The 27,997-nt window shown below is 36.5% G+C and overlaps 1 protein-coding gene across 7 annotated transcripts; it reads right to left on the reverse strand.

The window, feature by feature from the left end:
* Positions 1-757: 757 nt before the first annotated feature.
* LOC124305804 (multiple C2 and transmembrane domain-containing protein) lies at positions 758-27,991 on the reverse strand. Of its 7 annotated transcripts, XM_046765645.1 has the most exons (14): positions 27,861-27,991; positions 27,390-27,570; positions 22,273-22,638; positions 19,563-19,880; positions 18,462-18,604; positions 18,036-18,227; positions 8,304-8,452; positions 7,402-7,804; positions 7,041-7,183; positions 6,551-6,910; positions 6,158-6,299; positions 4,958-5,101; positions 4,530-4,855; positions 758-4,339 (listed from the first exon to the last, which is right to left on the reverse strand). In XM_046765645.1, exons 2-14 carry the CDS (start codon positions 27,439-27,441, stop codon positions 4,222-4,224), a joined length of 2,856 nt encoding a protein of 951 aa, XP_046621601.1. In that variant the 5' UTR covers positions 27,442-27,570; positions 27,861-27,991; the 3' UTR covers positions 758-4,221. The 7 variants fall into 7 exon arrangements, with proteins under 7 accessions (XP_046621601.1, XP_046621605.1, XP_046621599.1 ...); XM_046765649.1 differs by lacking the exon at positions 22,273-22,638; XM_046765643.1 differs by lacking the exons at positions 27,390-27,570; positions 27,861-27,991 and adding an exon at positions 23,574-25,585.
* Between the last annotated feature and the right edge of the window lie 6 nt (positions 27,992-27,997).

The following is a 27,997-nucleotide window of genomic DNA, read 5'->3' on the forward strand; positions in this document are numbered from 1 at the left end:
CGCACACATCGGGATGCTGGATCCAGCAGAGATCCCAAAGTTCAATGCCAAGTTACGTGCAATAAAAAAGCGCGTGGCGTCTCGGACAAATCTCTGTGGAGCTGTTAAGGAAATACTTCGGATCACAAATTTACAGCGCTTGGTGTGTATACGTATACATACATCTTGTGTGTGAATTATTCATCGCCTTAAACTTGACCCCAATATATTTTTACTCTGCGAAAATAAATGTGAATAACGACGTTTGTTAATGAAGATATGAAGATATATATATATATATATATTTATATTAAACGTTGAATGACCGCAGAATTTTTCTCTACGTGTTGAAAAAAAGTATTTTTTGAACGATTTTCTTGCGAAAAAAAAAAAAAAAAAAATATATTCCGAGACAAATCTCCAGCAAATTATTATACTTTACGTGTATAATACGAGACACATGTTTCCTTTTCCGTCGTAGTCGAAATTTTCTCAAAACGTTACCTTTTTTTTTTTCTGCTTTTTATAACGTTTCAACTATACACGTATAATATAAATTACTCCGAGTATTTCAGATATTAAAGTTGTCAATTTATTTTCATAATTGTATGGTATCGGTTGTTTTTTTTTCCTCGCTAGATGTTTTTTTTCTTTCTCTCTTTCGACCTGTTCGGTTTTTTTTTTTTTTTTTTAAACAAAATTTTCATCACGTAATAATACAACATTGTATAAACTGGGTTCGATCACACTTCCAGAACAATATCAATGTACATGTTTATTTATTTAAATTTTTATTATTCGTTCTATCATCTCGTCGGGAAACAAAGGCACGTTCAATTCCGATCGAAATTGTATCCAAAGGTTTCTTTGACAAATTACTTTATTGAGGAACGAAAGTTCCCGCGGCTAATTCATACGTTGAAAATGATGGAAGTTCATTGTTTTTCTTTTCGACACGAAAAATTGACAAGAAACGCGGGTTAATTTGCAAGAAAAAAAAAAAAAAAATTTTTTAAACACGAACGATCGAAAGTTGACTTTGATTGATTTTAGTGTAAAATAAAATTTCGACAATACATAAATCGCTCGGAACTGAACAAACGGTTGAATATCGTACATGTACAATGCATCTGCGATATCGAGATCAGTAATATCGTTTCATTTTTGATATTCGAAATAACGATAAAAGAGAATAAGTAGCTGTGTTTATTTTTAATTGATCACCTTTATTCCGGTTTCTTTGATCGCAAAGCGTCAATTGATATTAATTATAATGGCAGATAATAGTGATAGTAATAATAATAACAGTAATAACAACAATAACAATAGTAATTGTGCCGAGAGAAGCCAAAGCGGTATAAATACACAGCTCGTTATTCAACTTATAATTTATGGATGTAAGTTAAATACTAATTAGGCTATAAGAGAAATGCAAATTTTTTAACACTATATAATGTGTATAATAATGATAACAATAGTAATAAATGTTTGTATGTATATATTAATAACAATAATATCTATAGCACACAGAGAAAAATGGAAGTGTATCTATAATATATTATAATTAGTATAATTGTAAATATATATGTATATATATGTATCATAAATTGCAAAGATTTCCATTCTATCCTTTTCACATATCATTATTGTTATTACAATTTCGTTTATAATTATTCGCGGATTTAATCTAACGATAATCAATAATCAATAATAGTCATCGTCTTTTATCGTAATTATGTATTTAAAAAATTTTTGATTTATTTATCCACGATTTTTCCTCCCAATTAATCTTCAAGATATTAAGATACGTTATTCAACCTATCCCGAATTTGATATCTGATGAAATTTGGTTGTGAAAGAAAATCGAAATATCGTTAATATGAGAAATAATTAGAAGGCGATGAAATTCAAACACCTGTGATCAAAAATGACCTCTATGCCTGTAACAAGGACTGGAAAATTAATGATAAGGGATGGACAAATAAAAAAAAAAAATTAACAACCGTTGAAACTTACTATATACATATCTACGGAGATTTTTATAATTTGTAAAACGGTGAGTAAAAAAATTACATGTACCTGTGATGTTTCTTCGAGTGCATGTGTTATATATTATTTATATATATATATACGTCAATAAATATATTATGATATTGAAATTTGATAATTCAATATATATTTCATTTTTTTTTTTTTTTTTATTCCTTTTGGTTTTTCTCTGAAATCGAAGAGTGCAATGTTGATAATTTATATATATATATTAAAACATATGTTGCAGTGTTGAATGGAAAAAGAAAATAGAATGGAATAAAAGTACTGCAGAAAAAAAAAATAGAGAAAAAACTTCATCTTAAGTGTATTAAAATACAATAGATTCGATAGAGTTTTCTAAATTGTGTGTGTGTGTGTGTGTGTGTGTGAGTAAACTAACGACTAGACTTTACAAAACTCACGCGTGGAATATAATATATATCAATAATAATAATAGTAATGATAAAAATGTAGGCCTATGAATAATGATAATTCTAAATTCAGTCGTAGGATATAAAAAAAAAAATAAAAAATAAAAGTATAATATAAAGGTACGGAAATCACGCATAAGTGCAAGCGAATGCTAAAATCAAAAAATGAGAAATACATATTATACGGTGTAAAATGTTTAATCGATAAACTTTAAATTTATGTAGTTTAATAATCTACGATGAATGTATACGTCTGATATCTAGAGAGAGAAAGAGAGACAAGTTCGCGATGATTTGTATTTAAGTTAATTATGTATGATAATTGCGTGTCGAGATAAAAACTTTTTCACAATTTTGAGAAATGGAAGTATGACATATTAACGTCGTATATTGTTATGTATAATAAGTGTATTCTAAATCAATCTACATAACGTATATCTATACATATATAATATGTGTACAGCAGTACGTTGAACCGTCTGCGTTTTTCGCTAAATATTGTTAACATTATTATCACTGATAAAAGTTTCTTTTTAAAAAAATTTACGAATTATCAATTATTTATATTAAACACGTATAAAATTAAATTATTAGAACAAGAACACGCGAACAAAAGATCGGAGGAAAACCAATCAATTATTGCACGTGCAGCGTGATTAAATTAATTAATTTAACTCGCTATGTGCTGAGATACGATATAAAATTTCCGTGCGCGTATTAAAAAATTGCAGTCAGGTTTACTCGTTTCGAATAAATTTAGATATCGTGTTTTCGTACAACAATACAATTAGATTATATATAATTTGCACCTTTGCGAAATTACAAAAGTTTTTAAACAATTTCGGAACGACGACGACGAAAAGCCAAAGAATTCGAAACATTTCTTTTTGGGTATTTTCGTTTTTTTCTTGTTTTTTTTTTTTTTTCCTCTTTCAATTCTATATTTTATCGATAAATATATTTATATAATATATTTATATTAATTTATTTATGTATTTGTAAAAATGATTTGTTGCTAGCTAAAACATCAATGGACGAAATGACCCGCAATTTAAAATGGCGCGTTATGTCAATTATCATTCTATTATCATTATTATTATTAACATTACGATTATAGTAACAACCGTCGCATATCTAATATATCCTAGATTTTTCTCTCTATCTATATTTTTTTTCTACTAAAAATTCAGGTGGTGTGTTGATTTGTTATTTTTTGTTGTTTTTTCTTTCGGTCAAATTTTCATTAAATTCTATTATATAGGTGTCATTTGTTTCGATATGGTATGATGTGTATATATATATTTATGTGTGTGTGTGTGTCTGTATTACAGTGTTGGTGTTAGTCGTTCCATTTTCCAATGAAAAAAAAATTTAAACAAGAAAGAAAAAAAAAAACCAAACTTACCCAACAAATAAACGATTGGGAAAAATATCCCGCAATAAGAAAAATTTTAAAGTTTTCAAATGATTTTACTTCGCATCTGCTTTCCTTCATCCTTCTATTTCGCGAGTTTTAAAATTGTTAAATATTATTATCCCAGATATTGTTGAGAAAAGAAAGGCTGTGCAGGAAACAAATGTAAAAGGATAAATGCGAGGCAGCTTTTCAGTCCTTTTTACCAGCATCCGTTTTTAATAAGCTCTTGCGATTCCGCAACGAGATAAGCTTGCGACGCATTAATACGGTCTTGAGGACGCTGCTAGTCATCGATGGCCTGCCGCTACCGCGATGAGCCTCTGATTCGACAACCGACGAGTCAACAGACCGGGAAACACTTTGTTACGCGGTTTTTTTTCGTCGTTGATGATCTTTACGCGGCGCACCGCTTCCGGTCGGAACCGCCGCACCGCCAACTCCGCTTCGCTCGCAGTCGGGTGTTGGAACAGGTTTCAACTCTCTGAAAGAAACCCACAATTCACTCAAAAGAACAGCCAATTGTTTCAAAGAATGAGCAGCTTGAATAAACAGAGAAAAATTCAAAAATCGGTTTGAAATTCCCGCCAAAATTTATAACCTGTACGAAATGACGTAAAAAAAACAAAGAAAAATTCAAAAATCGGTTTGAAATTCCCGCCAAATTTTCTAACCTGTACGAAATGAGATCCTCGTCGTTCGGCACCCTCGATAAAAGATCGAGCAACTCGTTGTTGGGCACCGTGTGGGGTCTGAGAATTTTTCTAAAAAATTTATTCACACCCCAGGCCATAATGAGGTAACGTATTGGCACAAAGTAGAGTACCACAGCGCCAAGGAAGGCGAGTACCATCGCCAGGTAGCTCAGGTAAGGTACCGTGAAGTTGAACGTGTTCTTTATGCTCTCGCCCAGGCTGGCTATGTAGCCGATGGAGTTTTGCACCGTCTGCGTGACCTCCTGGATCGCCTGAAGCCTCTCTTTGAGCGATTTTTTCTCCTCCTTCAGTGGGCGAAAAATAGATTCAGTGTAAAATTGCATGTCTGAATGATTTTTTGAGTACTTTTGTTTGAAATTTTCAGGGTATATCGAGAGCTGAACAACCTTGTCTTTGTCATCCTCGTCGTCGTCGTCATCCAGGCCTCCGGGAGTCGAGGGAGCTTCGTCACTTCCAAGATCGTTCGAATCGTGAGAGGACAAGGAATTCCCCGAGGGATGATAAGCTGGCCATCCGGTAACCAGGGCGACCTGATAGGCAGAGAAACGCGTTTTTCAATGATCGACAAAGTGTGTCCACAGAAAAAGAAGAAAAGAAAAACGAGAATGGAAAGATATTCGTATAAAGCGAAAGAAAGTTTCTGAATTAGATAACAATTTTACAATAGGTGGCGCGCGAGTCGTTTTAACAAATGACCGTATTCCATATAGTTTAGCCGTTAGCGGAAATTCGTATATTTTCAAAACACTTTCCTTCCACGTTTCTTTCTTTGAGTGGCATTGAAATGCATGACGGGAACGAAGTCGTGGGCAACAGCTGTATAAAGCATATAGTATATAAAACTGAAAGTTTTTCTGACGTATGTTCGCTTGTAACTCCAGAACGACTAATTGTAAACCGATTTTGATTCTTAATTTTTCTTCGAATAGCTACAACCGTGGTGTAAAAAAATAAGGCGTGTTCCTGCACATCACTGCCGCTTCGGCCAGTGAACATGTTTTATGACGTCATTTTGAACACGATTTTTAAAATCTATAAAACAGCCATTCATCCAGTACATCCATTGAAGCTTATTCGATACAGGAATAATATTCAAATGTTTAATAATTGGTTACAAGGATTATGTTATACTTTCTACGACAGATACGGAATTTTTGTTGTGACGTCGTGTGGGGATCACGTGATTATGCTACCGCGCATTTCCGTTTAGACCACACCTTATTTCCATACACCATAGCTATGAACGTCTGAACAGATTTTTGGGCTATATTTCGTTACAACCGGATTGATAGTTTTGAAAAAGAAACGATAATTGTAAGCCAAGTCAGAATAGGATCATACACTTATGCGAACGCTGACTGAACTCTTATAAATAGAGGTTAGTTAGGTTAGATCAGATATTGCCAATCTTCATTCAAACATTCTTAACTGTAAGCAAGATTTTGTTTATCCGAATAGAATTTTCACTTTATCACGTTGAATTTGGCGAAGCCGCCACAGGCAGTTGGTAATAAATAAATAAAGATGGGATTGTCTAATTTATACTCTAAAGAAAATCTTGTAACAAAAGAATACACTTTGCATACTTTGTTACTCACGATGTAGTATTTGAGAAATACCAACAAGGCTGCCGTCGGGATCATGTAAGGCTCGAAGTAGTAACACAGTAGAATGAAGAGTGCAAATGCGATGACGCTTCTTGGAGTGCTTTCCCACTCGAAACAGCTCCTTCATCAACACAGTAATGACGATTTTAAACCATTGGTCAGACCGATAACTGACACAATGTACAGACTTTAGAAAAGGGTACATTTTCAAGTTATTCAAGGACATTAAAAATAAAATATTTCCAGAACACAAGAAAAATTCAAGGATAGTTTCCAGGACTTTTGAAAGGCAAGCAAAATTCATCGACATTTCCAGGACCACTGGACACTATGAATTTGTGTAAACGAGACGTATGAAATATTATCACTTACTGGATGTACTTGCTGTTGTCGATGAAGAAAACGATGATGGCTTTGAGCCTGAGAACGTTTCTTAGGAAAACTTGTCGCTTGAATTTCACCTCTGGTTCCATGTATTTTCGTTCCTTTGGATTTAGGGTCCTCGCGCAGGCTCTTAAGGGATTCCAAATAACGGTCATCTCCATCAGTATCTGGGGTGAATTTCCCTTGGCCCGACCCCTCAGCTTTTTGTCTTTCAACGCGTACCAGCGTTTCTCGCCGTTGTGTATCCTCAGCAAAGGTATCGCGACTTTACCCAAAAACTCAACCTTGTGGTCCCTGTCCTCGTCGTAAACCGTGACTTCAAGCACCGAGTTTATGTCCTTGACATTGCTGATGGGCAAGAGAAATTCTTATATACTGAAGTTATCGCGATGAAAATAAGCCAAGAAGAATACCAAGAATATACGATAAGTTTGGAAAAGTCATACCCATAAATATCACAATAAAAACCATCACTCACAATGTGAAAATCTTTTGCCAGTTTGGCGCCAAGGTTTTGTACTCCGTCTGAGTTTGGAGCCGAGCATTGACCAGTTCGAGGACGCAAAACGGGTCGCTTTTCCCGCCAAGATCGGCCGCAGCGAGTCCTTGAGCTCTGAAAACCTGAAGGAAAAAATGACGTTGCAGGTGTGTTTTCGAGAAACCATGAAATCACGCCGATGATCAGCTTCTCCTGCAGACTCGAAGAGTCGACGAGACTGAAGCAAGTAGTTGGATTTGAAAAATATAGTCATGTTTGGTTCGGTACACGATTCACTCAATTTCAGACAAATCCAATGACGCGAAGCAAAGATTTTTCGATAGCATGCAAAATCGACTACCTTGACCGTGAGATGACCGACGTCCTGCGGCCTCTGGAAGGTCTTGAGCAAGGAATACCTCTGAAGAAGTAACGCTTTCTCCTGCGGAGTTTCCTCGTGAGCGGCCAAGTCGCTGATGGTTTCGCTTGCGGTCGTTCCGCTGATGGTCAAAAGCAAAAATACGCTTCCGGCACCGTCCTCGAGGTCCCTCCACAGCCTGTGCGTCTTCTCCCGCTCCAGAGTCGCCAGGTTTATTACAGCCCGTCCCATCAGGTCGTCCCGCGATTTGTCGCGGTCCCAAATCGTCACCTCCAATTCCTGACCAAAGCCGACGTCCTCGTAGAGGTGGAGGTCGAATTGCTCGAGCCAAACGGGACTCAGCGTCTTGTGAACCACTTTGGATTTGTACTTCTCTGTTCCCAGCCTTAGGAAAAAAAGGATACCGGTTATTGAAGATGGAACTTTTCAACTTTTTGCTTTATTTCTTGAGCAGAGTTTGAGATTCGGTTCGAATTTCGAACGATGAATCGAAGTTGGAAAAAATTAAACGAGGCTTCGAAAAATATCCAGGAATATTATTCGTACAGTAACGAAATGATTATGATCGTAACTGTATTAAAATGTCCAATTTTTTTCCAACAATTTTTTGGAGATCTGTTTAGCGAGAAAAATTAGTCTAGGAATAAGAGATCCTCAGTTCAATAGTTTCGAAGGTACGAATTATAAAACCTCTTTTCGAATTGTTGATTTCTTACAGCTTACATTCGAATTCACTCGAATTTATTTCTATCGCATAGAGTAAACACGTTATTTGACTCGTGTTCACCGTCACTGCCGCAAATAACATTGTTGGAGATTTTATGGAGACGGTCTTTTCACTCTTTTCAACTTTCGATTCATCCTTAATTTGCCCATTCACTAACCGAAATTTTACGTAAGGATCCGAAAGGCCTTCTATGTCCATTGGAAGCAGATTTTTCGCCTCTACCAGAACGATGGTGACTACGGAGCTCCATATCTGTGATTTCAATTTCCTGTTAACATCGACGAGCCGCGTGTTCCGTTGAAAATACTGCAACGGTAAATGAAAAAAGGTCTGATTAGTTTATTTACAAGCATCGTAAAGCGTCCGCAAAATTTCACGAAATTCAACACATAATGAAGAACCCGAGAAAGAAATTCGAGACCAGGGAAAGAGTCGTTGGACTTTCTTCTCTTTCCGTAGGCGTCAAATTATTTTTCCTGAGGTGAGCGTCAATTTTCCAAAGAGAAGCCGATGATAAAACGGCAAGAAAATAACCGTCAATTTGTACCAGAATCCAATTCAGCCTTCTTGTATACTCGACTCGAGAAAAATTCCACCCCCCCCCCCCCCCCCCCCCCCCCCTCTTTGTACATTCGGAATTTCGATTGATGTCGACACTGATTGCGAGCTGGACTGTAATTGAAGAATAACTGACCGGATGATAACAAGATTAGAAGAACGAGATCATCCGTCATGAAAGAGATGATACGTGCTGCGCAAATATCTTACATTGGAGTCAGCAGTTGACTGATTGCGAAAGAAAAAACGTGAAACGTGTTCTTCTCTATTTATTTAAAAATTTTTTTTTTTGTTGATATTCTCTTTTATAAACAGCCGAATAAATAATAAGAAAAACACTGATGCACTTACGCACGTGCGAGACTATGCAAATCGTTGCAAAACATCGCAAAATCGGTACAGCATCGTAAAAAAAATGTGCATAGAATTTAAGAAATGGGCGAAATGAAATTTACAATATACATAGAGAAAAAATATCTGGTTATCTGTAAACATTTCAGTCTCACGTGTTGACGAAATTTATTTTTGGTTGCTTTTGGAATAGATAGAAAGAAAAAAACAAAAAAAAATGGAACGTTGGAAATCTGAGGAGGTGAAATTTCGTATCTAGAAATAGAACGCGATTCTATCAGCAAACTGATGACTGTAATTTCTCTTCGGAATGTAAACTATACGTCGCGACTCGACCCGGTTGTTCTGATTCATTGTTGAAAAACAAGCTCGCTCATCCGCTTACGAAAAGTCAGCGTTGTTTGAAATTTTTAACAGTCCTTCTAATTTCCGAAAATTTGTGTCTAAATGGAGTGAAAAATGATGAGTTTGTATAAATGAAACTAAAAGTGAATTCCGGAACGTGATATTTGTTGAATTTAACTCGTTAGAAAATACTCTGCTTGTAAAAAGAAAGTGATTTTGGAATCGAAGTTGATTACAATAACCAAATCGCGATACATGTTAAACTGTCTGTTGAAAAAACGAAGAGCAAGGAAGAAAATAAAAAAAAAAAAAAAAAAAAAAAAACGAACCAACAAATCTACCAAATCTTTTAACCACTTGTGAAACAATTTGAAATTGTGAATTGATTTTCGGAAGCTTGTATTTATTTAAAAATTGCGGTACCGTCTCAATTTTCCATCTATCAGACAAAAATAAAGCTTTGCCAAATATCCCAATAACCGACGATAACAATCTCGCAAATGAAAATATCTAGAAAAAAATAAATAAATAAATAAATAAAACCTAAGTAAAGAAAATCAAAGAAACAATAAAAAATCTCACAGCGCACCCTGTGCAATTCTTCCCTCTTCTCCTTGAACCCCTCCTTAATTTTCTCGATAAAATCCTGCGACTGTTGCTGCTGCCTTATCTGAGCGATCAATTCTAACTGATGATGCTGACAATGAGTATCAGACGTGGAATAACCGAGGTTCGGTGGCGGAGTAACCGAGTGTTTAAACTGCGTGAAAATCGTGTCGGAGGAAGGATCAGCGACCGGATTATCAGGAAGCGTGCTCGACCTGGCGAGTTGGAATTCCCTGGTTCCCCGATGTTCCATAGTTCCAGATTCCTTGTTCCCCCGTCTTTTCGGAGGGACAGGCGAAGGTCCGCGAAAATGTTCTAGAACCCGTCGTTCAAAGATTCCATGATCGGAGCTGCTCTCCCGAATTCCGAACCCCGGGTTGCCACCCTCGGGATCAGCTTTTCCCCGGGACACCAGCTTCTCGTGTCGAGCTTTGAAGCTCCTCAGATGTTCGACGACGCTTCGTTCCTCTCGTAATTTCTTCTCCTTCACACCCCCGACATTTTCCGTCGACTTTCCACCCCCAAGATCACTGTCCGAACTGTAATCCCTTCGTTTTTCCGCCGGCGATGGAGGCTTGCTGTTGTTGCACTTGTCGGCTATCCAGGCCTCGATCGGATGCAGCCAAGGATGCTTGTCCAATCGATCCTCGATCGCCTTCTCGACCCGATCCTCGAGCATCCTTTCGACCTGCTCAACGCGTCTCTCGATCACCGATCTGAGCGACGACGTCGTCCCGGATTTCCGGGACTTCCGGTCCCGTTTAGGGACCTCGTTGGGCCCGGTGTTCGGGGATTCCCTGAAGCTGCTGTCGCTGCTGGTCCAGATCGTCGAGTGGACTCGTTCGGTTCGAAGAAAATGACCGATTTCCTCCTTGGATTCAAGAATAAGAAGCTTCTTCCGTTCCTCGTGATCGCTTCTCGCGTACTGATCTTGTCTCTCCTGAATTCCCCCCTCCATTTCTCTCTGTTTCTGACGTGGAGTAATTTAAACAACCTGGTTCGTCTTTTTTTACCCACGGAATTCTACATATATCGTTATCCTCAACACGAGTATAAATATTTTAACCGTTCGTGTTTCTCTGCTTTTCGTTAACAATAGCGCGATTCTTCAACGGATGAGAAAGCATCGTCCGCATCATTTTCCGAGTTTTCTTCAGCAGCATCTGCATTCCTTGTTAAACTGCGAATCAAATTTTCACTCTTGTTTCATAGAGATTGCAGAACTTTTGTTTAACGGTCATAGGAACTCGTCAAAGAGATCGTACGACAAAACAGCGACCTCGAAACCGAAGGCAAAAGAATCCGACAGGAACCTCGCTAGTCTGTATACGAATTTTGAAAATCGTTTCCGGGAGGATTTCGCCATTTTGAAAAAATGAACAAAAACCGCCGCTTCAACTACTAACGGTGTATAAATAAATAAATAAATAAATAAATAAATCAGCTTTGCTTAATACTGCTTTCGATTGTGGCGCAGATAATTCTCAAACTCGTAAAGAACCGAACAGATCGAAAGCTCGAAGAGAACTGTTTCAATGCCGAGGGATTCGAGAGCTTTTAACTGCGATTCGCGAAAGCTTGTATTATCTTTTCCCAGAAAATCAGCGCGGACTGGAACGGAAAAAATATCTACACGCGTTAGATTCTGCCAATTCATTATTTGAACGCTCTTCTGCGTAACGCTTTTTTCTTGAGAAAATTCTTGGTGAAAGGAGGAAATTTTCGCATTAATTTTCAGCCCGATTCGTGTCGATGAGGATTCGTTTCGTACCGTTGTTTGTTTTAACTAAGAGCCACGTGTTCTTCTCTTAAATAATAATCACTTGTTTTTCGTTCGTTATCGCGTATTTTTTTTTTTTTTTTTCTTTCGGGGTAATGAAAACTAGTCCGAGTATCTCTTTTCCTCGTTTCATATTGTAAACATTGAGAAACTCTAACTCGTTGCAGATTTACTAAGAAAATCACAGATTTTCGTTAGTTTTTTCTTGAAAACTATGACTTACGATTTCCCGAAAATTCGGAATAAATTATTTTCAACAAATTGAGAAACAAAGAACCACAATTTTCACCCTTTTACAATTTTTCTACCAAACGCACAATCTTCGAATTACGAAAAGTGAGATCTGAATCAAACCTAGTCTCAAACGGTAGGTGCAAAAAAAAATTGCAAACAATTAGAAAATGTATATTTGGTGGAGTAAAAGTGGGAAATAAATCTGCGACCAATTCGATCATTACATGTATAATGAAAATATTATAAATAAAAATACATAGGTATATGTATTAAGCCATTTGTAAAAGTGAATTTATTTTACAGCCATTAATATTGTACGATTTCGTAAAAATCGTATTCACGTTTACAACGACTGAAAATCACTTGTTTTCCTGAAAAACTTAACGCACGATTTCCACGAAAATATACATATATCTTTCACATACGTGTTCATTCCTTCGCGTAATTATCTATACACTCGTATAGAATAAACGAATGAAATTAGATATGCAAACCCTGACCCAAAGATATAAACATACGCGATGTGTTTAACGATAGATTAAAGTTTTCCCCGTCGCGCCGCATCGAAACCTCGACAATTTTTCTTATCAATATTATTTTAACCGTGTAATTTCTAAAACATTATCGTTATCTCGTGTGAATATTGAATTTCAACAGACGAGCCGATACCTTGAAACGATGCCGACGAAACGTGATTGAGAAAAAAAAAAAAATTTCCAACATCATCATCGTTTCTCACCCCGTGACAACAACAATAATAATAATAATAAAATAAAATCGATCAATAATAATTTGTACACCGAACATCGATCACGAGTCAATAATTCTACACTTAACGACGTTTATTTTTATTATTCAAACTCTGATCTATTTCAATATCTTTTTTCAATAAAAACTAAAAAATAAAATAATTAAATCATGCCGACTCGACGCTACTTTAGCAAACATTGCTCAAATCTCTAGTTCCTCATAAAATCAACAATAATAATATCCGATTCACGTTCCGTCGCGTATAATTTGATGTCAGTCAGTCCTACAGATACAGAGTTGAACGTTCGTTATACTCGAGGATAAAAATATTTCGTCTCACATTATCTCGGGAAAGGGATGTTAAAGAACGAAGAAAGTGAATCGAGGGTGGAAAAAATCGCTTGACGCGATTCAAGTTCAAGATGAAACAATATGTTTTATTCAATGCGTACTTTGCCATCGTCGGAGATTAACGAGCGCGAATTGATCGAAGGTTGCAGTCAAGGACTAAAGACAAGTCAGTTTTTTTCCTAAACTACTCGGTTTTTTTTTTTTTTTTTTTTTTTTTAATTTGCCAAATTTATTGTATATTCCCTCGCAAAATTTATGCGACACGTCGAATAATCTTATTATTATTTTATGCGATACAGCGTTGCATTACGTAATTCTCGTTTAATTTCATGACTCAAATAATTCGCATGAAAAACACGATCGAAAGTCCTACGAAATATCGTTTATTGTCATTGTATTTCTTAGTCCGTGGTTTATACGTTACGTGAATATATTTAGTCGGAAATTAAACACTGAGGCCTCGGTTTATCCGTGATGTGGTTTAAGCATGTGTAAGAAAAGCGTGAAAATTAATTAAATAAATTACAAAATAAGAGCTTGAATTATGACGCTGCGACTCGAGTAAAACTTATTGAATTTGATTACAAGTGATTAGAGCAACGTATATTTTATATATATATATACACACAACGTAAAATCTCTTTTAAAATTGGCGCGGCAAAGTAAACGAGAAAATTGTAAAATTTCAGCCGATTATTTTCAGTCTCATAATATCGAACACTTCGGATTTAACGATGCTGATCTGTGATTGTTTAACGGTAAGCGAAGTTGATGTTAATTGCTTCACTGTGTAATTTAACCGCTTGCATTACACGTAATTAACGTGACGTAATAAAAGAAAAACCAATTTGGTAATTTTCTCCTGTTTGTCTCCAAGCTATTGTTTTTTTATTTTTTTTTTTTTTCCCGCCACATGTTACGGATATGCATGAATAAACGTGTCTAATGAATTCATAACGATTCCGTAACCAACAATTCTGTTTATCTCTAATATCACGTACTATCTATATAAGTCTAATCGGCATAAATTGATCGTCATTCTAAACAACGGATCGACGCGATTTATTCCAAATATCCTAATTTTTTAACGCCAATTTCTCCCGAAATTGTGTAAAAAAAAAACAAAAAAAAAAAAAAAACTGTACCGTACGTTTAAAATTTGTGAAATTAATTTAAATCGATTCGATCAAAACCACGTTTCCAACGATTCTCGGATATTTTCACCGTTTGAAAACCGAGGAGTGAAAAATTTTCAAACCAGCCAGATAAGCGATTTTGAATATTCCCGGTATTTTCCACGGTTTCCGGTTAGAATAAAATTATGATCGGTTAATTCCTGCGGATTTTTTTTTTTGCCTTCGTTTTTTCCCTAGGAAATATTTTGCGCACCTCATTATTTCGCGGCACAGGCGTTAAAATTCACAACGCGTTTCTTTCTACGCGGTAAAATTCACCGACAATCGTATAGAAAACATACAGAAGCACGACGGAATTGTGAAACGTGTTTCGAGCCCACAGCTGGTTTCTCTTCACTGGCAACTTAAGTTCCCTCTCTCTGACTGCATATCTCGCAATGTCTACCAGCGAGTTCTCCCTCCCTTCCATACGGATTTTAATCATCAACGCTTCACCTCCGACCAAAGCAACGCCTTTCTTTCTTCTGCAAGAGAAGTTTTATCAAAAAATTTCTTTGCGATGTTTTTCCTATTTCCGACACTCGAGAGTAATTGTCGCGATATGACGTAAATTGTTACTCTTAAAAACGTATCGGAAATCGGATATTAAAAATTCAAGATGGCGGATCCAATATGGCAGAAAAAAATTTCAAATTTTTTTGTCGTTGATTACGAATCTGAAATAAGATTTTGAAAATTCATTACGCCGAATCCAATCAGCGACCCCGAAAATCCCTACGTACAGTTTTTTGACCGTGTTCGACTAAATTTGAAATTTTCGTCCACCATATTGGATCCGCCATCTTGAATTTTTTAAATCTTATTTCAGATTCGTAATCGGTTTCCCGAAAGATCATTAAATACAATCTTGTTATAAAATTTGACTCAGCAACAGCAAACAGCAAAAATTGAAAAGTATTTTTTACTTTTTTCACTCAAAAATCACGTTCGTTAAAAATTCCAATTCTAAACTTACGTTGACAAATTTTTTTCTGCGATATCATATTTTTTTTTAATCCCGTCAAATATTATCCGACTCGCGTAAAAATTTTTGCTGGTTGTAATCTCGGTTCGCTCTTTAATCTTTTCGCCCTTCTTTGATCTCTCGTGTTGGTCATTTCATTTTTATTTATACGGCGTAGTCTGAATTGTAAATAATATCACATAGATATACGTGTATAATGTGGGGAAAAGGAAAAGAAAAGAAAAGAGAAAAAAAAAAAACGAAAACCAGAAACAAGATCAAAGTATTATAAATAAATCTTACTTTCAACTCCTTTGGTCTAAAATATACGCAACGGTGTTAGTTTGATAAAAAAAAAAAAAAAATTACCTTCAAATAAGACAAATTTCCATCGCGACAAGAGTCGTGAAACGAAAAGTAATTTCAGAATTATATAATGACTAAAAAGAAAAAAAAAAAAGAAAAAACAAATTAAGAATATCGCGACTTTCAATTGAAACTTTGGCTTTTTTTTAACCGTTTATTTTTGTCTTTCGACCGAACCTTCAATAGATCATCGATCAAATTTTACGATTATACTTTAATTTCGACTCGAATCTCTCGATAATACGATAAGACAAAAATTCTTTTATACATCACGTCTTCGGCTACCATCCGTATACCTTCCACTCGAAGCTTTTACAGTCTGATATTTCATACGATTTTTCTATTATGTATACAGTTGATATAATATTGACTGACGATGAGTCGCGACTCAATCGCGCCGTTAAATCGAGTCTCCGAGTCTCCTCCGAGATATTCTCTCACACGCACACACGCACACATGGTACGTCGTAAGAAAAACCATAACTTACACACCATACATCGAGGCAAATGAGCGTGTATGCCAAAATCGATAATTCAGCATCAGATAAAATTGTTTGATATTGGGTATCTCGTCCACGTGACACTTACAAATTTATCTCCATTGGTAATGTCGTATCTATTCCACTATAACGATCCTGCGCGTGCGTCGTTCCGCTGATTTAAGTATCGAAAATTAATTGCCTCGTCGCGATCTCTTTCGGTTCGCGAATCCACGCGTACCACGAGATAAAGAAAGAAAAAAAAATAAAAAATAAAAAAAAATAAAACAAACAAAGATGTCAAAATAAACGCACGGAAAAAAACGAAACGCGGAGAAGATGGAAGTAAAAAATAATAAATAAAAATATGCCAACAATTTTTTTTCACCCAGAGATGGAAAATTTTTTTCCTAACGTTTAACTTGTCCGACATTGGCGAAGCAAATTATCACCGGCTGATCCTTTTCTTTTCTGTATATATACGTTGTATACAATATATTATTATTATTATTATTATTATTATTATTATTATTATTATTATTATTATCATCATTATCATCATCATCATCATCATCATTATTGTTATTGCACCGAATGTAAATATAAATTTACTTCTCATCGAGAAACTTGTGCAATAATTAAACGTTTGGATTAAATCAAATGTTTCCTTGTCGAATAAGTGAACAAACAAAAATAAATAAATAAATAAATAAATAAATACATAAATACTTATCAATTTTGGAGGAAAAATTCACGGCTGGAGCTAGAAAAAAAAAAAAAAATGAAGAACGTAGAATTTAATCGTTATAACGCAAACTACAGCGATTGAAAAAAATTAACCGTAGGAATATATTCTATGCGGAAAATTATCATCATGCGTAAAAATTTATCTCACACAATAATAATAACAACAACAACAACAATAATGATAATAACAATAAAGCTTTTCGTATAGGATACTTGGCAGAAAAGCGTGTGTAAAAATAATAAGAATAGAAAAAAAAGAACTACGTGATATTGATATTGCTTCTGTTTAGACAGTTTGAAATCGTAACAGAGAAGAGAAGCTCTTTATAGAATATAACACCCAAGTGTCAAAGCGATGCAGCGCATTGAATTTATCAGTTGTGATTAACGTTGCACGGCAAACAAGCGAGGTTCGGTCTGACAATCGAGTCAGTTATACGTTGTACTTACAACCGAGAGAGACATGCCAACGCTATTATGACACGATCGTAAATTCTGCCGGCTTCTTTCTAACGCACGAACAAACACACCGTCGTGTTAAAGACGACGAACACGCGTTTTCCTATTTTCCTTTTTTTTTTCTTTCAAACTTTGCACTCGAAAATTAATCACGGGATACACAAAGCGACAATAATCTGTGCAACGCGCTGTGAAACTATTTTTATCATCATCATCATCATCATCATCATCATTATTATTATTATTTCAGACTTGATAAATTTAAATTTAGCGTAAAATTATTGCAATACAAGGATGAAGAATTTTTTTCAAACGAATGTTACATCGAATATAATGTAATAATTGTACCTTTTTTTTTTATTACCAAAAAAAATGATGTATCGTGTACTTTTCTGCATAATATTGCAACAACGTGAGTATGAGCATATTTACTGTTGAAAATTGAAATAGTTTTTGTTGTCAATAGGGAAAGATACGAAAAGTTTTTTTTTTTTTTGTATCAACTCGATTATCGACGTTTCGCTTTTGCTTTTCGTTTACCGTCTTGATTTTCCTCGGACTCTTTTTTTTTTACTGTCGTGCGATTTTCACGACGAAAATTGAAGAAATAGAAGAAGAAGAAGAAGATGAAAGTAAAAAAGCGGAAAACTTTTTAATGCGCGATTGTGACAAAACTTTGATTATTGTTTTGTACATCATTTACAACAGATTTATTTAAACTGACCTGTTCCTTGTCCTGCTGATTTCTCGGCCACAGAGTGACGGTCAGAAAAATATTCCCCAAGTGCTGAGTCGGTCTCGCTGGATCCGTAAGTTCCAAAATTACGTCCTGGGCGTGTCCGAGTTCCAATTGTCGCAGATCAAGCTGTGCCGATCCCATAAAATCGTCCTGAAGTCCCCAGTCGTAGTCGAAAACCTGAGATTATCGGAGTTGAAAGTTCTTGACAAAAGAAAAAAAAAAATCGCATAAATAATTCTTTGAAAAATCTATACACTTCGATTTTTTCCTGCAAAGTTTTGGAGCAGCCGCAGATTTTGATACCTTCTTTTCTCCTGTAAATTTCGATCTTGTTTCAGAGAAACGAAAGGAAGGAATAAAAAAAGAAAAAGAAACAACTCAAATGCGATAAAAATTGACAGGTTCTCTCACCTTAAACGTCAGGAGCTGGAACGGATCCTCGATCGGTAAAGTAACGCTCTCGTCCCAAGTCGGGTTCAAATCGCGATGCACCGTTCTTGACTTGTACAAAAGACGACCGGAGGCTTTGATCTTCACGTACGGATCGCTTGAGCCTGAAATCATAGATCCGAAAATTTATGATCGGTAAAGATCGTCCGAGAAACGAATCTCGATAAATTTTTTCTACGTTGCAAAATTTATCTTTTCATTGTTTTTAAGCAAGTTAAATTCCCAGCTGCCTCGTGGCGTGGAGTAAAAAAAAAAAAAAAAGAAAAAAAAAGACAGTCGATTATACTGCACGCTTAGAAATGAATCGAGTATAATTAAACCCCTCCCTCCGAATTGTGGTTTCCCATTTTAATCAAGTCTGCATCACGGATCGTTCCTACCTTTGAGCCTGTTCATAATTATATCTACGGAGTGACTAAAAGCTATTTCAATATGTTTGTCGTAGCAAACTTCGTTTATTAATCCCGCAGTGTTGCGGTGCTTAAACTATGTTACGCGTTACGGGTATTACGCTATAATAATTCCGCGTGTGGATAGAATCGAAACTTGATGAACCTGCGGCTACGTTCGCATAACACAACGTTTTTCCATACATTGTTACGTGAAACGAAATAGAATTAACGGTTTGTTCAAAATATAATTTAATTTTGTCACTATATATACAACGTATTTATACAACGCGCGCACGTTTTACGAATTTTACCATGCGTGCTTTCCGCACAAAAAGTACCCGCTTCTATACCGATAGTGTGAATCTGCAAATGCGCATGCGCAGAGTACAGAAAATACCACTTTCCAACTCCCGGGAGTTGGAAAGTGATATTTTCCGCACTACGCGCATGCGCTGTCGCTAAGAAATCTGACATCACGCTACCCTAACCTCAATTTTCCTTCTTTCTTACACGATATATTATTCGCTCAACGGTCACAAAGAAAAAAAAAAAAAAAAAAATAGCGCGGTGTCCAAAATTCAGGAGAAATTGGAGACGGTTAAAAAAAAAAAAAAGAAGGAAAAAAACAAACATGGCGTCACTCAAAAACGAAGATTCCTTCTCATCTCACCGCCGCGATCCATTGCGACGAGATTCTCGCCTCGTCTGAGGTGCAAACGGAGTTGAAAAAAGGCGTGCTGACGAAGGGCGAGTTCGCGGCGTCGCGACGCCTCGTCGTGTGCCTGAATAAGAGGCGTTCCGTCGGAATTCGAGGAGGCCGCGGTTCCTTGATAAACTCCTCGTTCGTCCCCCGGAATCCTTCCCTCGATTTGCATATTGCACTGAGATCCACGTCGACCAACGCGACTCGAGTCGGTGCTGCATCTTCCAGGACTTCCATCCTGCGAAGATACTCGATGATCCTTGCTGGTGCGGGCGAGGGGCGAGTCTGCGAAATATCGGTGGAAATGTTTTTAAAATTGAAGGTGAGGAGGTTGAATTAATTTATTTTATTTTTTTAACGAAGACGGTCAGTTAAAAATATAAATTTATTACGAATTAAGACATTTAACCCTTAATTCAGTCACACATTATTGTGCTGAGTCAATTTTTATAACAAGATAGTATTCCATGGTTTTTGGGGTCATTGATTACCCCATTGATCCAATATAATGGGGGAAAAAAATAAATAAATAAATAAATATTACGGTCAGAAAAATGACTGGAATAATTCTTTTTTTTTCATTCTTTTTCTCTATTCTTCAACGTGAGATTGCATATAACAAACATGCCTCGTGTATGTGCGTAAAATTTCTTCCTCGTTTCTTACGCAAAGAGCCGAACACAAAAACAATACAAAGTACATTGGACTATGTCGACGTAAATTATAATAATAATTATAATACATGCACGCAATTTCCCTTAAAAAAAAAAAAAAAAAAAAAAAAAAAAAAAAAAAAAAAAAAAAAACTACACACGCGAAACTTCGTGTAACAACACAAACACGTTGCATAAGAGAACCGCCGGTTAATACCGAGTATATAGGAGGATATTATCATTGATCGTGGTGAAGAAAAGGTCGTTACGGTAACGCAAAGCCGGATGTGAATTGTTTCGCAGATATAGACCTAATTGCACGACTGGCTATTACGCCAAAATTACGTTATACGACATGTGTGTGTACGATGTACAACGTATGATGTATAACACGCATCTCACTTCCGCGTCGTAAAATTCTACGATAATTATACGGGCATTTGTAGAATTCATTGACAGATTCAATGAATTGTTACAAAGTGAAGTAGACTAAGTAATGGACACTAATAAATAGAGTGATTAAATTTTTTCGATACAGTAATAACAACGACCGATACGATGGCAGTTTAGAAATTGTTTAATAAATTGTCATTGGTTGTTGTCGAGGTTTTTACGCAGGTTTGTGTTGAAATGAAAATTTATTCATATCGTGATTCGAGTAGATCGCACGGAATGATTGCACCTTGTATTGTGCATAGATTTACGGTTCGTAATGTACAATTTATTGTCACAAACTGTATATTCGAAGGTAGAAAAAAAAAGAGAAAAAAAAAAATTGAATTAATTAAACCAAGCACCTCCGTTACATGCGCAAAAACAGAATTCAACAACGAAATCGTACCCAAATAATAATTTTTCCCTCGTACGATGATTGAACGATTTCTATAGAAAGTTTCAAAATAGAAAGCCTCAAACTTCGACGAGAATTTAAAAGTAATAATAGTATAGTAACGAAAAATTGATAAAGCTGAAAAAGGAGCTTTAAAAATTGACGCGTGAATGTGAAATAATAATGTTTGTAGATTCGAATATTGACGATATTCGAATAAAACTAGAAAATAAATAAATGTAAAAGAAACGATAAACATGCCACTAGAAAAGGTTCAACAAACTTTGAGAATCACTGAATACATAAATTATTGTAGTAAATTTTTACTTTTGACACGTGATTTTTTCACACTCTATAATTCTCAGAATCTTCTCGACAATCCGGTTAATATTTTATGCCGTGCCATGAATAATACCCACTTCCGGTATCGTCTACATATATATATATATATATATATATATATATATATATATATATATATATACACACACACACACACACACACACACACACATATATTTCGGATTACGGGTTACTTCAATAGATTGAAATCACTCTATTTGCCATGTGAAAAGGTTCGATCGAATTTTATTTCCATTAGTAATTATTCGCGTTTACGTGTCAAATGTACAGTCCGGTTCAAAAAGCCGTGAAGACGGAATTAATATCATTAAACGAAGGTTTGAATTTAGTTGAAAAAATATTCCCCGACAATGAGAGAAAAACGCAAAATTTTCAAAGGATCATCGATATCAGCTACAACAGCATAATTACAATGACAGTTAGATTCCTGCAATTAAAAAGAAAAAAAGGAAAAAAGCAACCGCGTCGTTTCAACGATTTTACATGAACTAGGTATCATTGCGATGGTAAATAAATTTTATACAAATCAACAAAATCGTGTATCTTCGATTTGACTAATCAGTTGATCGAAAAAACATGACGATTAGTGAGATTGTTACGAGCGATGAATAGATAACTAATTCCTTAATGGAGAAAAAAAAAATATAGAAAAATAGAAAAATAGAAAAATTGCCTCCCGGCAATTGTCGCGGTGTGAAAAAGAGCCGCGGATCAATTCTCGTCGATAGCCTAGTTTCGGAAGCTTTTCTCCGCCCTTTGGCCGACGACGGCTGACCTTTGACACGTTAAAATATTGGGGGGCCGGTTGTAGAACTTGTGTGATTGAACCAACCTGGAGTGTTGTGGTAGTGCCTGGCCGGGCTTTGAGTTGCCGAAGAGCTGTGGCTGTGTTCGGACGAGTAATCGGCCGCATAATCGGACTCGTTTTTACCGGCGTCCTGCAAATGATAACCGGCGTCCCTCAATTTTTTTCTCTCCTTGCTACGACTCCTTGACCAACGGCTTTTCAGGGTTGCGAAAAATGTCTGCGTCCTCTGAGCTACGGAAACCGGATGACGGTGACGCTGATGAACAACGGGACTGTGGCTCTGATGAATCGGCGAACCGTTGTTCGGACGAAGTTCCGTCGCGCTTCTTGAAAGATGCCGACTTCCGTTAAGATTCAACCGAGATCTGCAGTCTTCCGGACCGGTAGAGTCTGAGGACAGAATTTTCGGTTTGGGATATTGGAACTAGCAATTAAATCTCGCTTCGTTGGATTGTTTCACAGGGTAATACTCATCGCAGACTCTAATCCCGTTTAGACAGGGATCGCTTTCGCTCCAGAAATTATGATACTAATTTCCCTCCCCCCGATAAGTTGTAATCTCCGAAATGAGATTAAAATTACACGGTCTGTCCGCGGGTTCAAAATATAATCACAAATTCTAATCAGATATGACGTGAAATTGTCAAATTTCCCTCGCATCGCGATTTCGAATCGAGACAATGGTTATAATTTACGATCGGTATACGCGTTGCGCAAAGATGAAATTAATTTTTTTTTTTTTTGGTCGATAACGCGTCGATAACGCAATCGAGGGCTAAATATATAAACTGTTGTAACTTTCGTACTTTCAGGTTGTTTGCGTTCCTGATACAGCGTGTTTTCCAATAAAACGGATAAAAAGTACGCGTAACTTTTTTCTTATCTTAATATCGCACAACGTGCGTAATTTGTACGATAATTTGTTTGTATTCGTATTATGCACGAGAATGAGCCAACGGTGAAATAAAAATTTACGTCAATTTAGGAATCAAACAATCACGATTGTGCGTAACAAGAATATTTTACAAGACCGCGGATTGTATGAATTATTATATTTTTCTTTTACAAATAGAGTCAAGAACTGTAAATATATCGCGTCTCGTTACCCAAGTTTGTTAAGAATCAAAACGTGTGTACATTTAATGAGAATTATGCCTCTCTTTGCACAATCTTTCCTTTATCTTCTTTCACTTTTTTGGTTAATACCCCGTCTTAAAAAAAAAATAAACAAATAAATAAAAACGCACATTTTCCGTATTAAAGTTTGAAAAAAAGAAGAAGAAAAATAAGAAAAAGAAAGAGAAAAGGAACCAACCACCACTTACCATTGGGTACTTCACCATCCTCTGACCCAGACGCGAGAAGCTCGACACTTTTGCTCATTTTATAACGTGGATGAGAAGATCGGCCGCGTTTTTGAGCACCAAACTCTCGGCTCGATGTGAAATAATTTTAAACGTTTTTTAAAGTGCAATAAATCGCTTTCTTCCGATACGAACATTATTTCTCTCATGTGTTTCCCAGTCGTTATATATCTTGCTTTAATTACCTTCGTAGTTTCTTTCTTTTCTATTTTTGCTTACGAACAAACTACGACGCGACGTGTTTCAATCGTTACGGAAATTCGCACGACGAGAGAAGGGTTCATGAAATTCTACACCGTGTAACGTGTAAAAACAACTTGCGTATGACGCAAAACAGCGGCTGACAATGAGCCGAGAAATTTAAATCACAAGTTATCAGATCTTTCCGTCAAAAACGAAACGAGCCAATTAGTAAAGTCAAGTTGTACGCTGCAGCTTCATTCACATTCAGACCAACCTTGCATGCCTCGGGTTAATGAGTGTCTGATAAGAAATGCGGGATGTTGAGAAGCAGACGGTAATTGCAGAAACGTTTAGAACAAGAGCTGACGATCAGTGAAAGGAAGAACAGACAGAGAGAAAGAAAAAAAATTCTATCAATTCACCAATTTATTGTATTTTGTGCTTTCTTTCTTCTTTTTATTTTTATCTTTCTCGCCTTTGCTTCTAACGAATAAGAAAGAAATAATTTTTTTTTCTCCTTACTCTCGTCCCTGCATCGACGAGGCAGCGAAACTAGGAAGGAGAGAAAGAATTTCTCCAATAAGAGAAAGAATCTCGCGGAGAGTTTTTCCCACATTTATCCAACGTCGAGACGTTTGCAAGACGTTGACATGGCTAATACGTGTGGAAGATAGATCAATATGCGGTTATTTTCTCTCCGTCAATCGCATTCCCTCGTACGTCGATCTTTCCTCATATCTCGATTAGTCGTAAATTGCCGGAGTAAAGAGTTTCGGGTAAGACGAAATTTTCAAATTGCACTCATCAACGCGTTTCGCTTCAGCCGAGAATATAACGAGCAACGAAATTTTACACATATTACGGAGAGATTTAATTAATTGAATGATATAATTAACGCTGTTTTATATTCAATCCTTTATCACTTTTCTTCGTGGTCGTTCGACGTTTCGAAAGATCGAAATCGAACTAATTTAAGCGGGTTCCCAGTATTTGATGTCACCTCGACTCCCACATTGTCACATTGTCGAATAATTAATAAAACGTTGTTTAACGCCTGTTAATTAACTCTGACATCAATAATTACTTCACAATTTCACCCTTCACTCTCTCTCTCTCTCTCTCTCTCTCTCTCACTGACCGATTGACCGACCGACCGACCAACGTCTAATAACGTCTAATTTTCTCCCCGCTCACCGACGCGACCGTTTGTTTTACTTCGCAGTTCGCTTATCCACGTATTACACTTACTCGATCACTTATAATTATCGTGCTTTATATCTTCACCCCATTTCAAATCCACAAACATTAACACAAGTTCGACTAGTTCTTTCCCGCTGTGATTATACGTTCAACGTGAATAAAAATTTATTAAACCTCGAAGACGTTTGAAAATTATCAATCCTCTTCGCCTCGTACATTCTTCTTATTCTAGCACAGACGTTTAAATCAAAATTAACTGATAAATCATCGTTCGATGACTCGTAATAAAAAAAAAAAAAAAAGAGAAAACAGTTTAAATAATTCTTAAAATTTCTTATAACGCGACGCGAATTATAATGCTTAAATAACACGAGTATTTCAGTCTTGTTTTTTTTTTCTTCGATGTACCACTCGATCAAAATTCGGGGCGGGGGGGTGGGGTGGGGTGGGGGGTGGGCAATAAATTATCATCCGGCCAACGCACTCGAATATTTTTCCTTTCCCCGAGTGCCCGTCGATCCTCCTCTTGTTGTATAAGGACGAGGAGGATTTTACTCCTTGAAACCCTTCAGGCTCTACGAGGTTTACGGAGCCACTGACTGAAAACGCGGTCACATGCCGTGCGGCAGGCGCCGGTTGTGGGGGGCTTTATCGACCCAGTCCCACCACCTCAGTTTTATATATTATATGCCGCCTCTCCGTGTGTTACGCGAAATTCACGTGGCGGCATGGCAAGAGAAGAGAGCCGCCATGTAACACTCGCGTGCGAGACACGGAGCGTACATTTTCACCCCTTGAGTCATCCTCGCCTCGCATTTTCAAGCTCGTCTCCTGCCGTTCCTAAGACGCCGATTTACGTCTGCGCTTCGTCAACGACGAAACGCGAGTGAACGATGAAGGAGAGAAAAGATTGATTCGCTAATTTGTAGGGAGGGGATGAGAATCAGAGGGGATAAAAGCTCCGACCGACGCCATTTTTGTTTCATCTTTATTCCCCGTTGGCGGATGATTCGAGTAGGAAAAATTAACTCGTTACGTTCCAACTCTTTGTTACATTGTTAACGTGCATACCTGTTATTAATAATTATAATTACTGCAAGCGAAACAAATTTTTTTTTTTTATTTTTTTTTTCTTTACCGTTGTTACGCGTAAATCTACAAGTGCCGTTAAGTTTCTTGTCCAATTTCGCATTAATTTATGTAGTTTTATTTTTGTTCTTCATTCTTTCTTCTCTTACACTTTTCTCCGATGTTTGAAAGAGCCTTTCTAAGTATCCCGTACACGCAACACGATTCTGTTTATCACCCCCAACAGGGTTCAACATTAACTGGTACTGGAAGGTTTTTTTTTATACGATACTCGAACTATGTATCGAGCTTGATTACACAGAAAATGATTTGACGCTTGAAAAATAAGCGGTAAAATCGCGTCTATGTATAACCGTATAAAAATTATTACTAATACCCTGTTAGATTACATCCGTTAGGGCGTGCGATAATGTTCTTTAATTAATGAAAAGCGTATCCGCGAAACGGGGTCAAATTGTTTGCACTGTGGTGTGATAAACAGTATACGTGTATACCGCATAATAATATAATAGAATAGGTAGCGTAAGTTGTTGAGTTGCGTGCGATGAGGTGCGGTCAGTATTATTACAGTATTTCGTTTTAATTACGCGCCTGACAATCGTGCCGCGGTACAAAAATTGTAAAAGAAACTGCGTGCGTGCGTGCATGCGTGATTATTTTTTTTTTTTTTTTTTTGTGCCGTTTAGTCTGCTCCGCGCGTTCTAATCAACAAAAGTAACGCCGGCGCTCATTGCTGCCATTTTTACAGCCATCCCACTTATTGTTAGCGCGACGTTGTCCTTTTCAACTTGTTACTTGTTGGTACATAGATAGGCGACCTCGACATTCGGTATAGTTGAGAGTGAAAGGCGAGTGTAAAATAAAAATACACGTTTCCGATCCCCACAACGATCGGGTTTCAAAATCTAAACACAATTCTGTTATACAATTAAAAAATGAACAAAAAAAAAACAAAAAAATAACTAACAACTTTTCTCTACATCCATTATCGACTATACGCTGAGGTGTTCTTGTACAACGTTAACGAATTAAATAAACCACGTATATAAATACGTGAAATTCTTCGTCAGACAAACGTTAATCTGTTTCGGAACCAACACGCGTCTCGTCAAAGGTCAAGGTCTTCCAACCGGCGCCAACAGATTCTACGCGTGCTTTTTTTTTTTTTTCAATTCCCTTCAATAATACAGTGCCTCCTTTTACAACTCTATTCGTATCGCGTATATACACGTAAATATTTGCACAATACATGCAAGTTTGAAAAATAATATTTACAAAAAAATAATCAGCGTAGCATTCGCTCACCTTTTCCACCGAGGCACTTCTGGATCAGAAGACAATCGCTGAGATTCAGCATCTGAACTGGAGTGAGTCGGAACTTCGATATATCCGTAATAAAATAATTTTCCAAACGGATCTCGACAAAATTCGATCACAACACGCCGCTGCACGCTGTCGCATCACTCGTCACCACTCATCGCCAACCCTGGTGAAAAAATTTCAACTGCCATGAATTTTAACAACAATTGTAACACTTCGTATTATTTTGTAAAAAATTACAAATACACACGCCTGATATTTCGCAAAGAATTCTTAATTTTAAAACAGTTTTCTACGTTATTTACTAGAAAAATAGAAAGAAAAAAAAAAAACAAATCATCATGAAAATCTGCACACACTTACAATTTTGTAAAAAAAAAAAAAAAAAAAATCCCAATTTCTTTAAATATTCGCGTGTAATATCGTAGAAACGATTATCCACCAGGGCAGTCTTACCTCGTTCTCTGTTGCCGGAAGATTGACCGCACAACACAACATCTCCTCCTGCCGCAACTCCATTCTCCAATGACATTCCTGGGATCGGTCGAAGTTAGCTCATCGCCACGTTGTCGCAAGTCTCTCGTCGCCTACAC

This window comes from Neodiprion virginianus, chromosome 5, assembly GCF_021901495.1.
Source record: "Neodiprion virginianus isolate iyNeoVirg1 chromosome 5, iyNeoVirg1.1, whole genome shotgun sequence".
NCBI classification, from domain to species: Eukaryota; Metazoa; Arthropoda; class Insecta; order Hymenoptera; family Diprionidae; genus Neodiprion; species Neodiprion virginianus.